This window comes from Notamacropus eugenii, chromosome 5, assembly GCF_028372415.1.
Source record: "Notamacropus eugenii isolate mMacEug1 chromosome 5, mMacEug1.pri_v2, whole genome shotgun sequence".
In the NCBI taxonomy this organism is placed as follows: domain Eukaryota; kingdom Metazoa; phylum Chordata; class Mammalia; order Diprotodontia; family Macropodidae; genus Notamacropus; species Notamacropus eugenii.
This window is the reverse complement of record NC_092876.1, coordinates 201,382,195-201,400,621: the sequence shown is the minus strand read 5'-3', so window position 1 is coordinate 201,400,621 and position 18,427 is coordinate 201,382,195. Positions and strand designations below refer to the sequence as shown.

At 39.2% G+C, this 18,427-nt stretch overlaps 1 protein-coding gene and 1 pseudogene across 4 annotated transcripts in view; both read right to left on the bottom strand.

Annotated features, from left to right (window-relative positions):
• BRCA2 (BRCA2 DNA repair associated) overlaps positions 1-16,149 on the bottom strand; it is a 76,649-nt gene extending 60,500 nt beyond the window's left edge. For all 4 annotated transcript variants that reach the window (XR_011967603.1, XM_072611872.1, XM_072611875.1 and 1 more), the window contains exons 1-3: positions 15,485-16,149; positions 13,664-13,915; positions 560-674 (exon numbers count right to left, since the gene is read on the bottom strand). Coding sequence is in view for 3 of the 4 variants with exons in the window: in XM_072611872.1 (XP_072467973.1) it covers positions 560-674; positions 13,664-13,915; positions 15,485-15,551 (434 nt within the window). In the remaining variant the exon portion in view is untranslated. The remainder of the gene's footprint in view (positions 1-559; positions 675-13,663; positions 13,916-15,484) is intronic.
• LOC140505672 (AP-1 complex subunit sigma-3 pseudogene) lies at positions 8,702-9,357 on the bottom strand (annotated as a pseudogene).
• Positions 16,150-18,427: the final 2,278 nt, after the last annotated feature.

Here is an 18,427-nt window from a genome sequence, read left to right as displayed (position 1 = left end):
TCATTCTTATAAATTTGAATCAGTTTCCTATGCATTTTAGAAATGAGACTTTTATCAAGGAAATTTGCTACAAAGATTTGTTTTTCCTTCTTTGTTCCTTTTCTAATTTTAACTGCACTGGTTTTGTTTAAAACCTTTTTAATTTCATGTAATCAAAATTGTGCATTTTACTTCTTGTGAACCTCTCTATCTCATGTTCAGTCATGACATCTTCCCCATCCAAAGACCTGAAGGTAATTTCTGCTTGGTTCCTCTAATTTGTTTGAGTGTCACACTATATGTCTAAATTAGAGCTTGAGTTGCTCTAAATTTGGTTTTAAATGTTGGTCTATACACAGTTTCTGACAGACTGCTTTCCAATTTTCCCAAATAGTTTTTATCAAATAGTATGTTCTTGCCCTGACTACTGTGATCTTTGGGTTCACAGAACATTATTTTTCAATAACGTAACTTTAGCACTCTGTATGCTGGTTAAAATGTTACTGAGACAATCATGTAAAAAACAAAGCAAATTAAATGCAAGAAAGAATTTCATTTCATATTCATAGATTCATCATACCTTTCACTGAGACAAGCACTGAAAGGTGGGCTGGTAACATCATTTGCTTGACCTAATTTGGTCTTCATTATGTAACGACTTTTCCTAAGTTCTTTGTCAACTGCATTATCCTTACCTGAAATATAGCAAAATAATTACAATAAGCAATGTTAAGGACTATTAATTTTTCCTCTGTAGGAGTCTTTAAAATTAGGAGAAATTCTCATTGATCTGGAGTGGTTTCACCTGGACCCTGCAGAAAGGCAGAGGAATAGAACGACAATTTAGGTTTCGTGACAACATGAATAAAATAAGGTCGACATTACCCACAATGAGTTGCCTTGGAAGATTTGTGAAGTGACTTAACCAAGGGATTAGAAAGATTATTTTGGCAGCATGTGAAGGATGGAATGGAAAGGAAGACAGATGTTAAAGAGACCAGTCAGGAAGTGCTTACACAATAGTCCAAACAATTATGCAGTCCATATAATAAGGGCCTATACTAGGATAACAGCAGGAGTGGAAAGGTGGGAACTGATGAAGCACATGAAAGAAAGAAACATCGAAGGACTTAACTAATAAATAGACATGAAGGAGGGGGAAGGAGAGAAGAGAGTCAAAAATGACCTGTTACAAACCAAGGTCATTAGAAGCATAGAGGTACCAAAAACACAAAAGTTAAAGTTGAGAAGTTTTGGAGGGAAAAATGAGAAGTTTAAGTTTTATTAACAAGTGTCAGGCACTGGCTGGGCTAAGTGCTGGGGATACAAAAGTAAAAGCAAGTCAGTTTCTCTCTTTAAGGGGCTTACATTCTACTGTAGGGAAACAATATGTACACACATACATAGAAATATTTACAAAGTAAGCTTTAACGGGAGGATGATGGGGAAGAGATAAGCAAAGGCTCTGGCAGCACGTGGTGCTTAAGCTGCATCTTGAGGAGATCAGGGATTCTGAGAGGTAAAGGTGGAGCGAGAGCCCGCTCTGCTTCAGACATGTGGAATAGCTGATGCAAAGGCACAGAGAAGAAACACAGAATCACAAGGGAGGTACAGCAAGTGGCATAGTATGACTAGACCAGAGAACTAATGGAAACAAGGACTATGTAGAAGAATGGAAGGAGGGAAGGGGTCAAGGTGTGGAGAGCTTTAGGAATCTAACAGAAGACTATGCATTTGATCCCAGAGGTCACAAGGAGCCACCGGGGCAAACAATGGAGAAGGTGTGTGGCAGGTACAGAAATGAAGTTTGGAAAAATTATTTTGGCAGCTGTGTGGAAGAAGAATTGGAGTCAAATGAGATGTAAGACAGGGAAATTAATATGGTCAACTCTGCTATAATGCAACCTATGCATTCCTAAAAAATCATTATGCTATGCAAAAATGCAATAAAAACTTAAGTGAAAAATGGAAATTAGGAACACAACCTAAAAATTTCATTAGTGACTCATTAAAAAAAAAAAGACAGGAATACAAATAGCAACTGTTTCTGTTTTGGCCAGAAACCCTGAGAGTCTTTTCCTCCCAGGTTTTGTTTTTTTTTGGGGGGGCCTAGGTAAAGAGGCCATTCTCTGCATCATTTCTTACCTAGCCTAATCACTGAATGGGAGCTGTCTCAGTCAAATTGGGACCTGTTAATGACCTTAGCTTAAAAAGGCCAAGGTCTCCCACTGCATCCAGGGCCATCTCTGGTCCTCCTGATCTATATGTCCCCAGCTGACCCAGATAGCTCTGGAGGAGAAAGTGAGGCTGATGACTCTGCATAGCCCTCCCTCACTTAAATCCAATTCACTTGCATGGCATGGCATCACTTCCTTGATGTCATGGTCCTCCTTGAGAAGGAAGGAAAAACAACAACCCCAAATTCCCCTCCAAGCAACTTTAAAGTAACCTCAAATTGAATTCTGGAGTGGCAGAACCAAAAAAAAGTGAGAGTGAGACATTCTTCCAGCCTAACACAACACAGGAGGTGAGAGACCTGTGACACAGAGTGGAGGCTGGCCTTGAGCCCACATGGATGAAACATCAGAGGTGAGAGTAGGTGGTAGTAAGGGAAGCAGCAGCAACTTCAGGATGTAACTGGTCAGAAAGACATTACAGGGGACCCCTGTGTTAGCACTAAGTAAAGGACCAGGGGCTATTTGGCAACTCCACTATACTCACTTCAGGGTTGTAATGCAAGGGTGGGGAGGTATATTTGTAGTCAGAAGAGAAAAGAAGCCTTGAGGGTCAGTATCACTTCCAGTGATCAAGGAACCCGAGGAACAATATCAATTATAATCCCAAAGAATCAGGAACCCTTCCGAGCTAGGACTGAAGTGCAGAGCAAGAGAATAGTGACCACACCTCTCCCCAGATCACATCACTTTGGAGGCACAGAAAACTTCCAAAGTCCTAAAAAGGAGCTCTCAAAAAGACCGTGCAAAAAAAGCCTGAAGTTTGCAACAGTGCCCCTCCCCCAACTATGCCAGGAACAGAGCCCAACATTAACATAAAGTTCCAACTAAAGAAATAGGGTGGAAAAACGAGCAAACAACAATGACCTCTTTAGCATCAACAACTACACGTGACCATCAAAAGCTACTAGAAAAAAAGAACAAGTTAAAAATTCCCAATTAAACACCAAAAGAGAAATCCTGAAAATCAAAGAAGAGATTAATAAAACTGAGAGTAAAAAACATTGAACCAATAAATAAAAGTAGGAACTGGTTTTATGAAAAAAACCCAATAAATAGAAAAACCATTTGGAAATTTGATTTTTTTAAAAAAGAAAACCAAATTACTATTATCAAAAATGAAAAGGGCAAAAAGCACCACCAATGAAGATGAAATTAATCATTGGGAATTATTTTGCTCAATTATGCCAGCAAAACCGACAATTTAAATGAAATGAATACTTAAAAAAATATAAACTGTCCAATATATTAGAAAAAAAAATTGACCAAGCTATTAATGAGCTTCCTATGAAAAAATCTTCAGGACCAGATTTACAAATAAATTCTACCAGACATTTAAGGAACAATGAATTCAAAAACTATATAATCCATTTGAAAAAAATTGGCAAAGAAGGAATCCTACCAAACTTCTTTTATGACACAAATATGGTTTTGCTACCTAAACCAGAGAAAGCAAAACCAGAACAATTTCCTTAATGAATATCGATGCAAAGATTTTAATACTAGAAAAAGTCTTTGACAAAATACAACAGCCATTTCTATTAAAAACACTAGAAAGCATAGAGTCAATGGAACTTTTCTTAAAATGCTAAGTAGAATGTACCTAAAACCAAGAAGTCTTCCCAAGAAGATCAGGAGTAAAGACAGGATGTCCATTCTCACCACTACTATTCAATACTGTACTAGAAATGTTATAGAAATAAGATAAGAAAAAGAAATTGAAAGAATTAGAATAAGCAAGGAGGAAACAAAACTATCACTCTATGCAGATGATATGATAATATACTTAGAGAATCAACTAGTGGAAACAATTAACAACTTCAGCAAAGTTGCAAGATATAAAGTAAACCCACACAAATTATCAGCATTTCTATATACTACCAACAAAACCCAGCAGCAAGAGATAGAAAGTGAAATCCTATTTAAAATCACTACAAACAATTTAAAATACCTGGGAGTCCACCAGCCAAGACAAATATTGGAACGACATGAAAACAATCACAAAACACTTTTCATACAAATAAAGTCAATAGCTAAATAACTGGAAAAATATTAATTGCTCATGGGTAGGCTGAGCCAATATAATAAAAATGACAATGCTACCCTAGGTTAACGTATCTATTCAGTTCCATACTGATCAAATTACCAAAAAATTATTGTATAGAGCTAGAAAATAAAGTAACAAAATTCTTCCGGAAGAATAAAAGTCAAGGATATCAGGGTAATCAATGAAAAAAAATGTTGGTGGCCACCAGTTCCAGATTTCAAACTATAATACAAATCATGAAAACAATCTACTACTGGCTAAGAAACAGAGTGGTGAATGAGTAAAACAGATTAGGTACATAATACACAGGAATAAATAACCATAGTAATCTAGTGTTTGATAAACCTAAAGATGCAAATTTTGGGGACAAGAACTCACCATCTGACAAAAATTGCTGGAAAAACTGGAAAGCAGTTTGGCATATACTTGACAGGCATAGACCAGCATCTCACTATATACCAAGATAAGGTCAAAATGACAAGTGATTTAGACACAAAGGGTGATAAAGTGTTAGGGTTAGGAGATTAAGTTAGAAGAGAATGGAAAAATGTACTTGTCAGATTTATGGATAAGGGAAGAGTTTATGACAAAATAAGAGATAGAGAGGATAATAGAAAGTAAAACAGATTTCTGAGTACATGAAATTAAAAGGCTTTTGCAAAAGCAAAATTAACTAGAAGGAAAATGGGAAACGGAAAAAAATTTTAAAGCAAATTTCTCTGATCAAGGCCTTATTTCTCAAACGTACAGGAAACTGAGTCAAGTCCATAAAAATAAGAGCCATTCCACATTGATAAATGGTCAAAGGATATGAACTAGCAGTTTAAAGAAGAAATCAAAGCTATCAATAGTCACATGAAAAAAATGCTCTACACCACTACTGATTAGAGAAATGGAAATTAAAAAACCTCTGAGATACCACCGCATACCTATCAAATTGGCTAACCTGACACAAAAGGAAAATGACAAATGTTTGACAGGATGTGGAAAAACTGGGACACTAATGCATTGCTGGGTGAGTTGCAAATTAGTCCAACCATTCTGGAGAACAATTTGGAACTAGGCTCAAAGAGCTATAAATCTGTGCATATCTTTTGACCCAGAAGTACCACTACCAGCTCTATATCCCAAAGGGATCAAAGAAAAGGGGAAAGGACCTATTTGTACAAAAATATTTATAGCAGCTTAATATCAAAAAGGGCCTAATACACAATAAAATAGTTGTGGTGCATCTTTTGCAGGAGTAAAAAATTATAAATGAAGTAGATGCCCTTTGAGGCAGAAATAGTTAAAATTCAGTCAGTCAAACAGGATTTATTAAGTGCCTACTGTGTGCCAAGCAGTGGGAATATAAAGAAAGGTAAAAGATAGTTCCTGCTCTCAAATAATTTACAGTCTAACGGGAAAGAGTATGTAAATAACAATGTACAAACAAAAGATATACAGGATAAATTGGAGATAGTCAAAAAAGAGAATGCACTAGCATTAAGGAAGCACATCAATATAATGGAATGTTACTATGCTGAAAGAAGTAATAAACAGAATGAATTGTGTGTTCCTCCTTTGCTGCCAAAGAAAACCATGCTATCAGAGAAATAATGACATGACTTGTACTTGACTTTGTTTTGAGGGAGGGAGGACTGTGCAGGTCACCAGCCTCACTTCTCCTCCAGATCCATGTGAATCCAGTGACCAGATATTCATCAGGATGACTGGAGATGACCCAAGATAAGGCAATTGGGGTTAAGGGACTTGCCCAAGGTCACACAGCTAGTGAGTCTGAGGTGAAATTTGAACTTGGGTCCTCCTGACTCCTGCACTGGTGCTCTATCCACTGCACCACTTAGCTGCTCCAGAATACAGAGAAACATGAGGATACATAAGAACAGATTCAAACTGAAGTAAGTGTAACCAGGAAAATAATATACACAATGGCAATGATAATGCAATGACACTGAATACTCACAAAACACAATGAATAAGCTTGTCCTCAAATGGTATCATAAGGCACCTCCCCCTCCTTTTCAGACAAGGAGGAAGGACTACAGGTGTGAAACACTGTAGATAAGATAAGCTTTGTTTGAAGTAATTGCTAATTTTGCTAAACTTCCCACTCTCTGGGTGGGCTACCTCTCTGGAAAACGGAGAAGGCAAGAATAACTGGGAAATGTAGGTGGGATCAATAAAATTTACATTTTAAAAAGTAGGTTTGTAAAGCTAGTTCTATAGTCAAAGTTATTATGCTAACAAACAATAGCCTCAAAGTTGTATTTATCAAAGTAAAAGAGACCTAGAGGACATACTCCTGCACCTTTGGTAGATTCTTAGGATTTATAAGAGGACAAAAAAAAAATAAGAAATGCATCCATGAGAAGTCACGAGTGGGTTATGACTATTTCATTTTCACATTTGTATAACCAAAGCTTGACATACAATAAGTACCTAAATGTATTTTGTTTAGGGAAAAAAATTCATTTATATGTCTCCCACAACAAAATGTAAAGTCCTTCCTGTGGGCAGGGAAAACATTACTTCTGTGTTCCTGTCTCCAGTGCTTTGCACATTGTAGGTTCATCCAATGGAAGTTCTTGCCTTTCCAAACTACAGTCTTAGATTATTCCCACCACCCACTGCATTCATTCTTTCTTATGAGCTTAACAAAGCTGGATAAATTCCTAATTTTGTGCTGACTGAATTCACTACAAATTTGTTACATGATCTCAGATGGACCCTCACTATGGCAAGGCAATTCCTTTAAACATCCCAACATTATCACAGTGGCTTTTCCAAGCCTTCTCCCACCATTTTAACTAAGAACCTTGCTTCAGTCACTAAAAAAAAAAAACCAAAAACTAAAGTTATTTAGCAAGAGCTCTCTCTTCTGTGTTGCCTCATCTCAGATGCTTTTTTTCTTGCAAAGTTCATCCTTATTTTCTTAAGGTAGTAAAGTCCTGGATGGTGGTTTTTAACTATAAAACTGGACAATGAATGCTCCAAACACACCAAATGATAAAAAACAGATCAAGTAAAACCTCAGCTTTATATGTTGATTGACATTAAATGATTACTCAAGGAAACATATATGAAGATCAGTAAGCATTTCTAGTGCTTATGTGTTTAATGTTTAATAATGGTGTTACTTGGAGAAAAAACTTAAAATGTATTTGTCTTATCAACAAAGAATTTGTGTAATAAATGTGTACACATGTCTATGAAGGCAGGCAAAAAGTAATTTTTAGAGTTAGTAAATTCCTTTAGAAATCAACCCATCCAAAATTTCCTAAAGACATCCATGTAATAGGCAGATTCATCACTCAAGAAAACTGACCATGATTGTCTCTCCATTCACTGTAATATGAGTGAACTTTTCCGTCCAGTCACTAAGGAAAACAGGTGGTGCAAAGTACTAAGATGTTAGAAATTTGTGACTAAAAACTACAAAATATTTACTAACTGGAGGCTTTCAATCCTTTGAGTATACAGATGTCTCATTTCAAAGGATATGCATTCTTAATGCATCCAAAGAGAGAAGTGTTGACACTGGAGTCAACAGCAAGAACTGATTAGAGTCCCAGGGTATTATCCTGTGTAGATTTGGGAAGATAACGCAATCATCTTATCACAGCTCTCAGGGAAGTCATAGAAACTGTCATTCAAATCATTTGAGTTGTTAAAAAATAAAAAATAAGTTATAAAAGCCATTTTTGTAAATTAGTAAGTTTGGAGTATAGGTTGGACTGAATGGCCATTCAACTCCCTTCTAATGTGAAATTCTGTGATTTTTGTGAAAATACAAATTGGGATTCTTCATATACTTTACAATTCTGACTGCCAAAATTTCATCCTAGACAGATGCTCCTGATGATTTCATTTTTGTTTTAAATGACAGATAGTTGCGTTTTTGTCATTGCTGTTATTTCCCCAAAGTCTAGCCTGAATAAGAAATTCAAGGTAAGACAGTCAAGCCTGCTACTAGGTGCTGAAGACGCTGATATCTTATGTATATGTATATATATAATATGCCTACAGTTGTCTAATAACTGACCTTTTATATTACTTTCACACATTATGAAATCATAATAAGGAATAACTATGTAGTTAGAAAAAGTATTGTTTTTGTACAAGATAGGCAGTACATTCATATTTTTTACAAAATAGTTGCCAATTTGTCCTTTAAGAATACTAGCAAAAAAATACCATAGTTCATTTCTTAAAAATATTTTAAAATCATTGGCTTGCTGGTAAAATCACTGTGCAAACAAAATATGCAGTCTACTGAATGATGGTTGTTTTAAGTTCCACAGTAGAAAGAATCCATGTACAGAGAATAATATAGATATGTACCTGTTACAAACATGCTACAGTTTTAAGTCTTGCTAGGTGAACACAGTATCCCAAAGCATCCAAGAAGTTTCACACACAATCCATTTAAGTTATTTTTGGCAAAAGGCTCTGACACATCAGAAAAGAATCACATTCAACTGAAGTTTTGCAGATTTATGACATGCAGCATCACTGAATTGTCAAGTACATATTTCAGTTAAAATGCAGAGCTTGCTCATATATTCTTTTGTTATCTCCTGTAACATATCAGAGTCTTCTATAGCTTTGACAGCAGTTTTCTTTGAGGTTTCCTGGATTTCTTCACCCATTATAAACTCATCAAGGATAAAATATGCCTTTTCAAAATTAAATATAATATCCGGCTCACAGACATTTCCAAAATACTTGTCCAGTAATTCCACATAACAATGTACAATCTCTAGAGTAAATAGTTCATTGTCCTGATTTTCCACCACACAGCAAAACTATAAGCTAGCATATCTTTAATAAATAAGCTTTAGATCCTTCCAGTCAACAAAATTGCTTGTCTTTTGACCATGAGACAGAATCATCTGTACGATTTCTCAGGTAATCTTTTTTTTTCTCTTTATCAGGGAGTGTGGCATGCCACTTATGCAACCTTAATTTCCCTTGTCAACTGAACAGTAATATGAAGTAGATCATGTTGGCAGAGTTCAAGGCTGCCGCCCATATCCCTGTGAGGCTTGGCTGCCAAACTGCCAGAAAGGACAGGAAAGAAGAGGGACAGGATGACAGCTGCCACCCCTCCTGGAGCTGCAGGTTGCTGAGGTGACAGATGAAGCCTTCTCAGACCATAGTTGTTTCCCTATCTCAGATGCTTTCTGACACTATCTCCTCTACCTATTTCACCTTGTCTACATAAACTCTCTCTATGCACAAGTGACTCCATTCCATCCCACCTTCTCTGGCAGAGTATTCCCTCTAATATCTAATCCCTCTAATATCCTCACTCTCTCACTAATCTTAAATCAATCTTTGTTGACTGGCTGCTTCCCTCCTGCCTGCAAATATGCCCATGTTTCCCCCATCTTCAAAAAACTCACTTGATCCAGTCCTTATGCCTAGCTAAAAACCTGCATCTCTCCCTTCTCTTTCATGACTAAACTCCTAGAGAAGGTTGTTTATTAAAGGTGACTCCACCTCCTTTCAGCTCATTCTCTTAACTCTCTACTATCTGGCTTCTGACTTCATCATTCAAATGATACTCTCTCCTAAGTTACTAATGATTCATTAACTGCTCAATCTAATGGCCTTTTCTCACTTCTCAATCTTCTTGACTGTTCTTCAGTTAATGACACTCTTCTCCTCGACATTCTCTTTTCTCCAATTTTTGTGACCTTATTCTCTCCTAGTTCTCCTTCTACCTGTCTGACCACTCTAGTCTCCTTTGCTAAAGCTTCATCCATGCCATGCCTCCTGATGGCGAGTGTCCTCTATAAAGGTTCTGTTCTGGCCCCTTTTCTCCCTTTATACTATTTTTGCTTGGTGATCTCACCAGCACCCAGGGTTTTTCATCTCCATGCAAATGACTTTCAGATCTAATGGTCCAGTACTAACTTCTCTCCCACCCTCCATTCTTCTCATCTCCAACTGCCTTTCAGACATCTCAAACTGGATGTCCTATAAACATCTTAAACTCACATGTCCAAAACAGAACTCATTTTTCCTTCCTAAACTCTTTCTTCTTCCTAACTTCCTTATTACTTGTGTAGGTACCATCATCCTTCGAGTTATCCAGGCTCACAACCTGGATGTTATCTTTGACTCCTCCTCTCTCACCAGTCTTCCCATATCTAATCATTTGTCAAGTCCCATCATTTCTACTTTTACAACATCTCTTGTATACATCCTTTGTTCTCCCCTCTGACACTGCCACTACCTTTGTGCAGGACCTCACCACCTTCTACCTAGAGTCCAGGGGTGGGAACCTGCAGCCTCGAGGCCACATGTGGCGCTCTAGGTCCTCAAGTGTGGCTCTTTGAGTGAATCCAGATTGTTCTGTGAAGTTTGGATTTAGTCAAAGGGCCATAACTTGAGGACCTAGAGGTCTATAATGTGGACTTGAGGCTGCAGGTTCTCCTCTCCTAATCTAGGTTATTGCAATAGACTACTGATGGGTCTACTTGCCTCAAGTTTCTCCCAATTGAATCCCTCTTTCACTCAGATGTCAAACTGATTTTCCTAAAACAAAAGTTTGACCATATCACCCCCATATTCATTAAACTCTAGTGACTCCCTATTACTTCCAGGTTCAAATATATAAAATCTCTTTTGACTTCCAAAGTCCTTCACAATTTGAGCCATGCCTGTTTTTACAGAGCAATCCAGGACAATAGCCTCTTTGCTACTCCTCAAACTTTCCCATCTCCAGGCTCTGAGAATTTTCACTGGCTGTCCCTGGAATGCCTGGAATGCTCTTCCTCATCACCTCTGCCTCCCAGCTTCCTTCAAATTTCAGCAAAAGTCCCATTTTGTACAACAAACATTTCCCTAAAGGCAGGTGGTGACACAGTAGATAAAGTGCTAGGTCTGAAGTCAGGAAGACCTACATTCAAATCCTGCCTTAGACTATTAATAACTGAGCAGGTCACGTAACGTCTGTTTGCATCAGTTTCCTCACGTGTAAAATAGGAATAATAACAGCACCTATCTCTCAGGATTGTTGTGAGGATCAAATGAGCATATTCATAAAAAGAGCTTAGCAAAATACCTGGAACAAAGCAGGGGCTATATGACCTTCTTCCCTCCCCTTCTCTCCCTCCCCCCCAAAGTTTTCTTCACCTTCCAAATTCATCTACAATTTTTCCTGTACATATCTTGTTTACATGCAATTATTTACATGCTATCTCCCCCATTAGACTAAGCTCCTTGACAGCAGGAACTGTTTTTGTTTTTTTGCCTATTTGCATCCCCAACACTTAGTAGGGCACCTGGCACATAGTTGGCACTTAATAAATGCGAGCTGACTGACTGCATGTCCCAGTGCTTTATACTTCCAATAAACTTTTGGCTCCCTAAGTATACGGGCTATGTTCATATTTTGCAAAAACAGCAGCATCTACTATGAAGCAATACATCCAGTCAGTTTTCTGAATTATAGAATTTCAAGAGCAGGAAGGGATCTCACAAGACATCTAATACAACTCACATCTGAACAAGTCATCATCCAGTCTTTGTTTGACTTTGTTCCACTGAGGAGAAAACCCACTACCACTACCTCTTATTCCACTGATGGAGACATCTAATTGTTGAGATCCTACAAGAAGCCTAAATTTGCCTCAATACAGCTTCCACTCTCCCTGAGAGTTTTTCTTTCCAGGCTAAATATTCCCAATTCCTTAATCTGATCCTCAAACAACACGGACTCAAGGCAATTCACCATCCTGGATTTCATCCTCTGGATGCTGTATAGCTAAACAATGCACTTTTAAAAGCATGGTGCTCGGAATGGAATGTAATAAAATCAATGAACATTTATTGAGTAGAGGACTCACACATCAAGGATAGACCTCTGCAAAAGATGGAGAGATAGTTCAATATTTAAAGTGCCAGATACCAAGGATATAAGGTGAAAGAAACAATCTCTAGAGAGTCCAATCTAACGGGAAAGACAAAAAGTACGTGTGTATGTGTGTGTATACACACATAAATTTCTACGTATGTACAGACACATATATATGTATCCACACAACATAAGTGAATAAATACAAAGGTATTCAAAGTGATACAAGGTGGCTTGGGAGGCAGGGCTCTAGTATTTGGGGGAGATCAAGAAAGACTCTGCAAAAGATGGTGCTTGAGTTGCACTGTAAAGAAAGAAAAGGGCTCTATGAGAAAGGAAGAATAGACCACGTTCCAAGTATGTGGGATGGCTAGTGCAAAGGCACAGAGATGGGAGATGGACTATCAGGTGGGAGGAAGAGGGAAGGCTAGTTTTGGCTAGATCACAGAGTTTGAGAAATGAAGCAATATCCAACAAGATTGAGAATGATCCTAGAAGCAACAGGAAGCCAATGAACAACTAACTGAGTAGGAGAGTCACATGTCACAGACTGAACTGTGATTAATGAAAATTACTTTGCCAGCAGTGTGTAGATGGATTAGAGGTGTGAGAGACTAAGTCACTGCTGCAATAATCTAGGCTAGAGGTGATGAGGCCCTGAATTAAGGTGGTATGCATGAGAGAAGCTGTCAGCAGCAAAAAACGTTAGAAAAGGAAGCAATCAATATCCAATGTAGTTGTGAAGGGCTTTGAAAGTTAAACAGAAGGTTTTGTAGCTGATTCTAGAGGCAACAGGAAGCCACAGAAGTTAACTGAGTTAACGACTCACACATCAAGGATAGACCTGTGCAAAAGATGGAGAAGTAGCTCAATATTGTAGCAGTACTCCAGATGTAGTCTAAACATAAGAAAATAACATAGTTACTGTCAAAAACTGTTCCTCTCTTGATGTATCTGAAGGTCATGTTCCCTTTTTTTGGATGCCATATTACATTGTAGACTCAGGATGAGTTTCTAGTCCACTAAAATCTCTAGATTTTTTTCATACAAATTGCTGTCTCACCATGTCTCCAGACATCTTATACTTGTGAAGTTGATATTCTGTATCAAAATTTGTAATACTTCAACTTCTCTTTGTTAAATTTCATATTACTGGTTTAATCCAATATTCTAGCCCTTTAAGATCATTTGGGATCTGCCTCATCATCCTCCCTTGTCAGTATCTCTCTCAACTTAGTGTCATCTGCAAATCTGATAAGGACATCATCCACGCCTTTATCAAAGGCACTGATAAAAATATTCAACAACACAGAGTCAAGCTTAGATCTTTTTTGATTCATTGACAACTCTTTTGTGTCTTATATGGCAACATACAAATGTATCATAGTTTGGCTTTTTTAATATATACATATATATATATCATACACATACATATATAAAATCAAAACAAACCCGAACTTTTAGTACAGAAAAAAAATCCACTCTTGTGAATATTTATATTTATAAAGCATCTATATTAAAACAAAAGTTACTTACCTATGTCTAATTTGCAATGATCTGGTCCTCTTAAAGGAGATGAATACAATGAAAAATTTACATTCTGTTCTTTGAAGATTAATGGTGTAGATGCCAGCTGATTATAAATAAAAGTTTTCCGCTGAGGTGTTTTAAAAGAATTCAACTCAATAACTTCAATTTTATTTCCATGGTCTTCTGAAGTTTCATAATTATAGGGTGGAGCTTCTGAAGTAAGTTCTTCAAACCAGTTAAAACTTATTGGCCCTAAATCTGTGAAAAAAAAAAAAACGAACCCAAATACCTTATACCTTAAGCTTTGATCAATGTCATCTACATGTTCAGGGACATAGATTCATTACATGAGATTTTATGGCTTTGGTAAATGAAAAAATGGTAAGAATTAGATCAATTTGTTTCTAATTTGCTATTCTGTTTAGCACGAAGTCAAGCTCTCATAAGGCATCAACGTTCATTGGATTAGAAACAATATTTGAGGAAAGAGCACAAGGTACAAGTGGGAAATTGCCTAGGAGAATTAATAAACTGCAAGCCTACAGTACGGATTTGTGTAAGAACTGGAAAAATGCATCACTAATAATTTAAGCTCAACTTTTCCCTCCAATATGCATTCTTCACCCACTATTCTCATTTCTATACCACCAAGTGATTGGCCCCACTTAATTTCCGTGCCTTCCATCTATTAATTATTTCCTATTTATCCCACACACAATTTCCTTTGTATATATGTTTATATGTTGTCTCCCCATTAAAGAGCAAGCTCCCTGAAGATAGGGTCTGTGTTTTGCTGCCTTAGGTATCACCAGTGCTCAACACATAGTAGGTACACAATAAATGTTTACTTATTGACTGTTCTTTATGTATAAAAATCAGTACTATTTATTTTTGTAACATAGATACAAAATGTTCAACTTTGTATCGCATTTTTTTCACCTTGATCTGCAAGATGGACATGCCTGAACAACAAAAAGATGCTTAAGAAATGCTTGCTATAAGAGAAAAACTCATTAGAAAGTTACAGTAGAACTACATTAAGCTATCGTGAAACATGGTAGTATTGGTGTTACTTCTTTAATATAACCAAAGGGTCTTCTCTTTAATGTTTCAGTGAAAGGTTTCAGGCAGGTGACTTACTACACATTTTACCAACATTTTTGATTGCAAACATTGCATAATGGACATTCATCAGGTGTGCAAGTGACATGAAGACATCAGTTACAGTGCCAGGCACATAACAGACGCTAAATAAACATTTACTGAATTGAATCTTCAATAATCAATTATTCTAAGCCTGACGTACACTTGTACAATCCAGTCACAAGTAATAACACACTACAGTAATTAATAAGTGTGTATTAAAGTTACTTCTCAGGCAATTAAAATATTGTTATCACATCTTACAGCAAATAGGGGCAAAAAACCCCATTTCTGCTAAAGTCATACAAATTATCACTACCTCCTAAAGACCCACGAATCATCCGTAAGTTGCAAATAGTTTCTAATTGTGCCTTAAAACTTATCCAAGGAGCCTGCCACACTCAGCAACATGCAGGGGCCCAATACTCATCACTGAGAGTCATCTCTCACTGGAAAGGCCCATACACACACTTTTACATAGCAGCGATGACTGCAGAAACACTGCTGACTGGCATGCCGGGCACAAGGCGCTGTACCAGGGGAGAGGGAGACGTAGAGAGAGTGGAGGCCAGGGAGCGTGCTGCCTGAGAATAAATGTTAATTCTAAAAAAGCCTGGGGGGAGGGCTGAAGTGTTGAAAACCGTTTCTGATGTGAAGACCGTCCAATGAAGAAACACACCCTACCTGATTCACTGCACCGGGTCTTAAAAACGTCCAAAAAAGTCGTTTTTCCCTGGTTTCCAGCTGGCATTTTCTGGCCCCCGGCAGTCCGCAAAGCGGAGGGGGTAGAAAAACGACTGGAGAAATAAACGGGGGGCTATCCGTGAATACGAGCGCCCAAGAGGGCCGCGGCCGAGCCGGGGATCAACCCTCCCATTTTACGGAGAAGTAAACTGAGGCCCGGAAGGTTCACGGCGAATCCTGCTTCTTTCGGAATTCCAATCCCTGGGTCAGCGGGGCTGGGGACAGAAGCTGGACGGGCCGAGCTTCGGTCACCTCAAGTCGGCACTAAGTGACCCTGGGAGTGCAGCCCTGCAGGGAGGCAGGACCGGAACTCCCGGCCCGGGTCGCACCGAGGCAGGAGGGGGGAGGGGGCGGAAGGGGGTGGGGCGCGCAGGCGCACACGCCCACCTCAGGTTCCGATGACTAATCCCGTTTGCACTCAATCTCGATGATATTTCAAGTTCTCGCGCCCAAAATCAGCCGAGCCGGCACGTGACCAAGAGACGCAGGGCGTGGCTTCCGGAAGCGCGACTCGGCGCGGCTTTGGCTAACAGGAAGACAAGTCGGAGGGCTTGGCACGAGACGAGGGTGCACTTGACCCCTCACCCCACCCTCCCCTCCGGGGGAGGAACCAAGAGCATTTGCTTTGCGCATGAGCGTGCGCTCCTCGTTCTCCCCACCCACTGCGCCTGACGTTAAGCAGACGTAGGGCGGAGGGCGGGGCCGGGCGAGAGGCGTGGCTGCGCCCCCCCCCTGGTCTGGTGGGCGTGGCCACAGGGCGGCCCCTCCCCCCGCGCTCTGTTAGAGGTTCGGGGCTCGGCCTGTTCTGGGGGCGGTGTCACCTCTTTGGAGCTATGCGGTTTAGAGCATAACCTTGCTAAGAAAGCTAGGTGGAGCAGGACCTGGGTTCAGAAATGCTGAGTTCAGATCCCACCTCCAGCTGTGTGACCCTAGGCAAGCCGCTGCCACCTTCTCTGCCTCCGTTTCCTTTTCTGTAAAATAGGGATACACTGTAGTTAATGAGTTGATACATAACTTCGGAGCGCTGTATAAACGCTGGCTGTCCTTATTTACCGGGGGTGACAGTGTTTACGGTTATTCACTGTACTGCAGTGCGCAGAAGAGTAAAGGGGATTATTGGAGGAGGAGGAGAAGGGCGCCAGGGGCTCAGACTAGACTTAACCCGCCCTGAGGGCAGGGTACTTATTTTGACTCCCATGGCGCTGTGCCTTGCACTTAGTGGATGCTTGATAAAAGTTGATTGCATTGGAATTATCCCCACTAGTGTTTCCCATGGCACATTTTAGCCTCCATAGAACTTCAGCCCTGCACTCTGAGGAAGGCTTACCCCTTGTCCCTACCCTCCCCCCTGTTACCACACTCTCACAAAAAACAAATCCAGGTCTTTTTGTTTCCTTCTGTTTGTGTCACAACACCAGCATTCTCCCAGGTGCACAAGCTAAAAGGCCATTGGGTCCTCTCTCTAATGAACCCTATCTAGTTAGTCAAGTGAAAAGAGTATCTGCTAAGCTCTGGAGATTCCCAGAAAGTTAAAAGATTGCCCTCGCTTTCAAGGAACTCACAGTCCAGAGTGGTAGACAACATGTGAACAGCGTCATCCTGAAAGTTTGGTTAAAGAAGGCAAGCAGGTTAGGTGGTAAGTAAATCCATATTGTTTATTCCCCTAAAGCTAGCCAAAGCTAGGGACCTTGTACGTACAAGGAGCCAAAACGTAAGTTCTCACACTCTGATACAAGAATGACCAGGCTTAACTACATTTTAGAATAAATCCCACCTCAGCATGTTTGTGTCGCTCAAATTTATGATCTCCATATATGTTTAACCATATTATGAGAAAGGAATTTTCTTAATTGAATAGGTGGCAGATACAATAGGATAAGAGAGTTGACAAAGTGTCCATTGAAATTATGACCCAGGATATCTGTTTTCTTTACCATTAACATGCCGTAATGTAGTATGCATCCATAAAATAAAAATAGTAAAGTAAGAAAAAGTCCGGTTATTCAAGATAGTGTCTCAGGTTAAGGATCTCATCCTTAATGGTTATAAACAGAGGAAAAATGCTCTTAAGTCAGCCCCATCTGACTTTGTTGACATAGGAAGAGGTATTCTCTGAGTTTCCTTCAGAGAACAAAGAAGCTGTTGGCTCCGGGCTCTTCTTCTGGTTGATTAAGTCAGGCTCTGGCCCTTAGTAAGGTCCAAAAATGATATTAAATGATTATCAACAGCTATGTACAAACAAGGTATAGACAGGATAGATTGGTAGTAGGGGAACGGAGGGAAGGTGCTGTGAATTCTGACCTTTTGATGAATGAACAAAGAGGCCTTTAATATTGTAATGGTAATCTAAGGTTAATGGTGGGGGTGGGGGAAGAGTTAAAGATCTTCCTCATCCATTAATAGACCTTAATACCTTTTGTTAATTTCTATTGAGGCACTGGATCAGAGGGTCCTGCCTTCTGGCTCTGAAAAGTGTATAAATACCCTGAAGAGGGTTTGTTTTGGGGCTTTAGTTTTTGGAATAAGGTTTGTGTGCCAAATGAAACTCTGGGAAGCCTCTAAGGAGCCCCACAGCTTTGAAAATCCACATGTTGGTGCTTGTCACTGGTAATTATGTACATATGTAATATAGTTGGATCTGTCTGTTGATCTATAATGTATGTATTGCTTATGGTCACACAGCTGGAAGCCCTATTGATCTTTATTTCTGTTTGTATTTTCTCTGAAATTCAGGGTGCTGACCTTTTCCCCTGAACTAAGTGAATGATATATGTGCTTGATTAAAGTAGATTGTTGACCCCTCAAAAGTTGCTTTCCTTGTAGAAAAGCAAATCTGAGAACCTGTACAACAGGCCCTCCTGCGTATGCCTGGGTGCTTGCTGT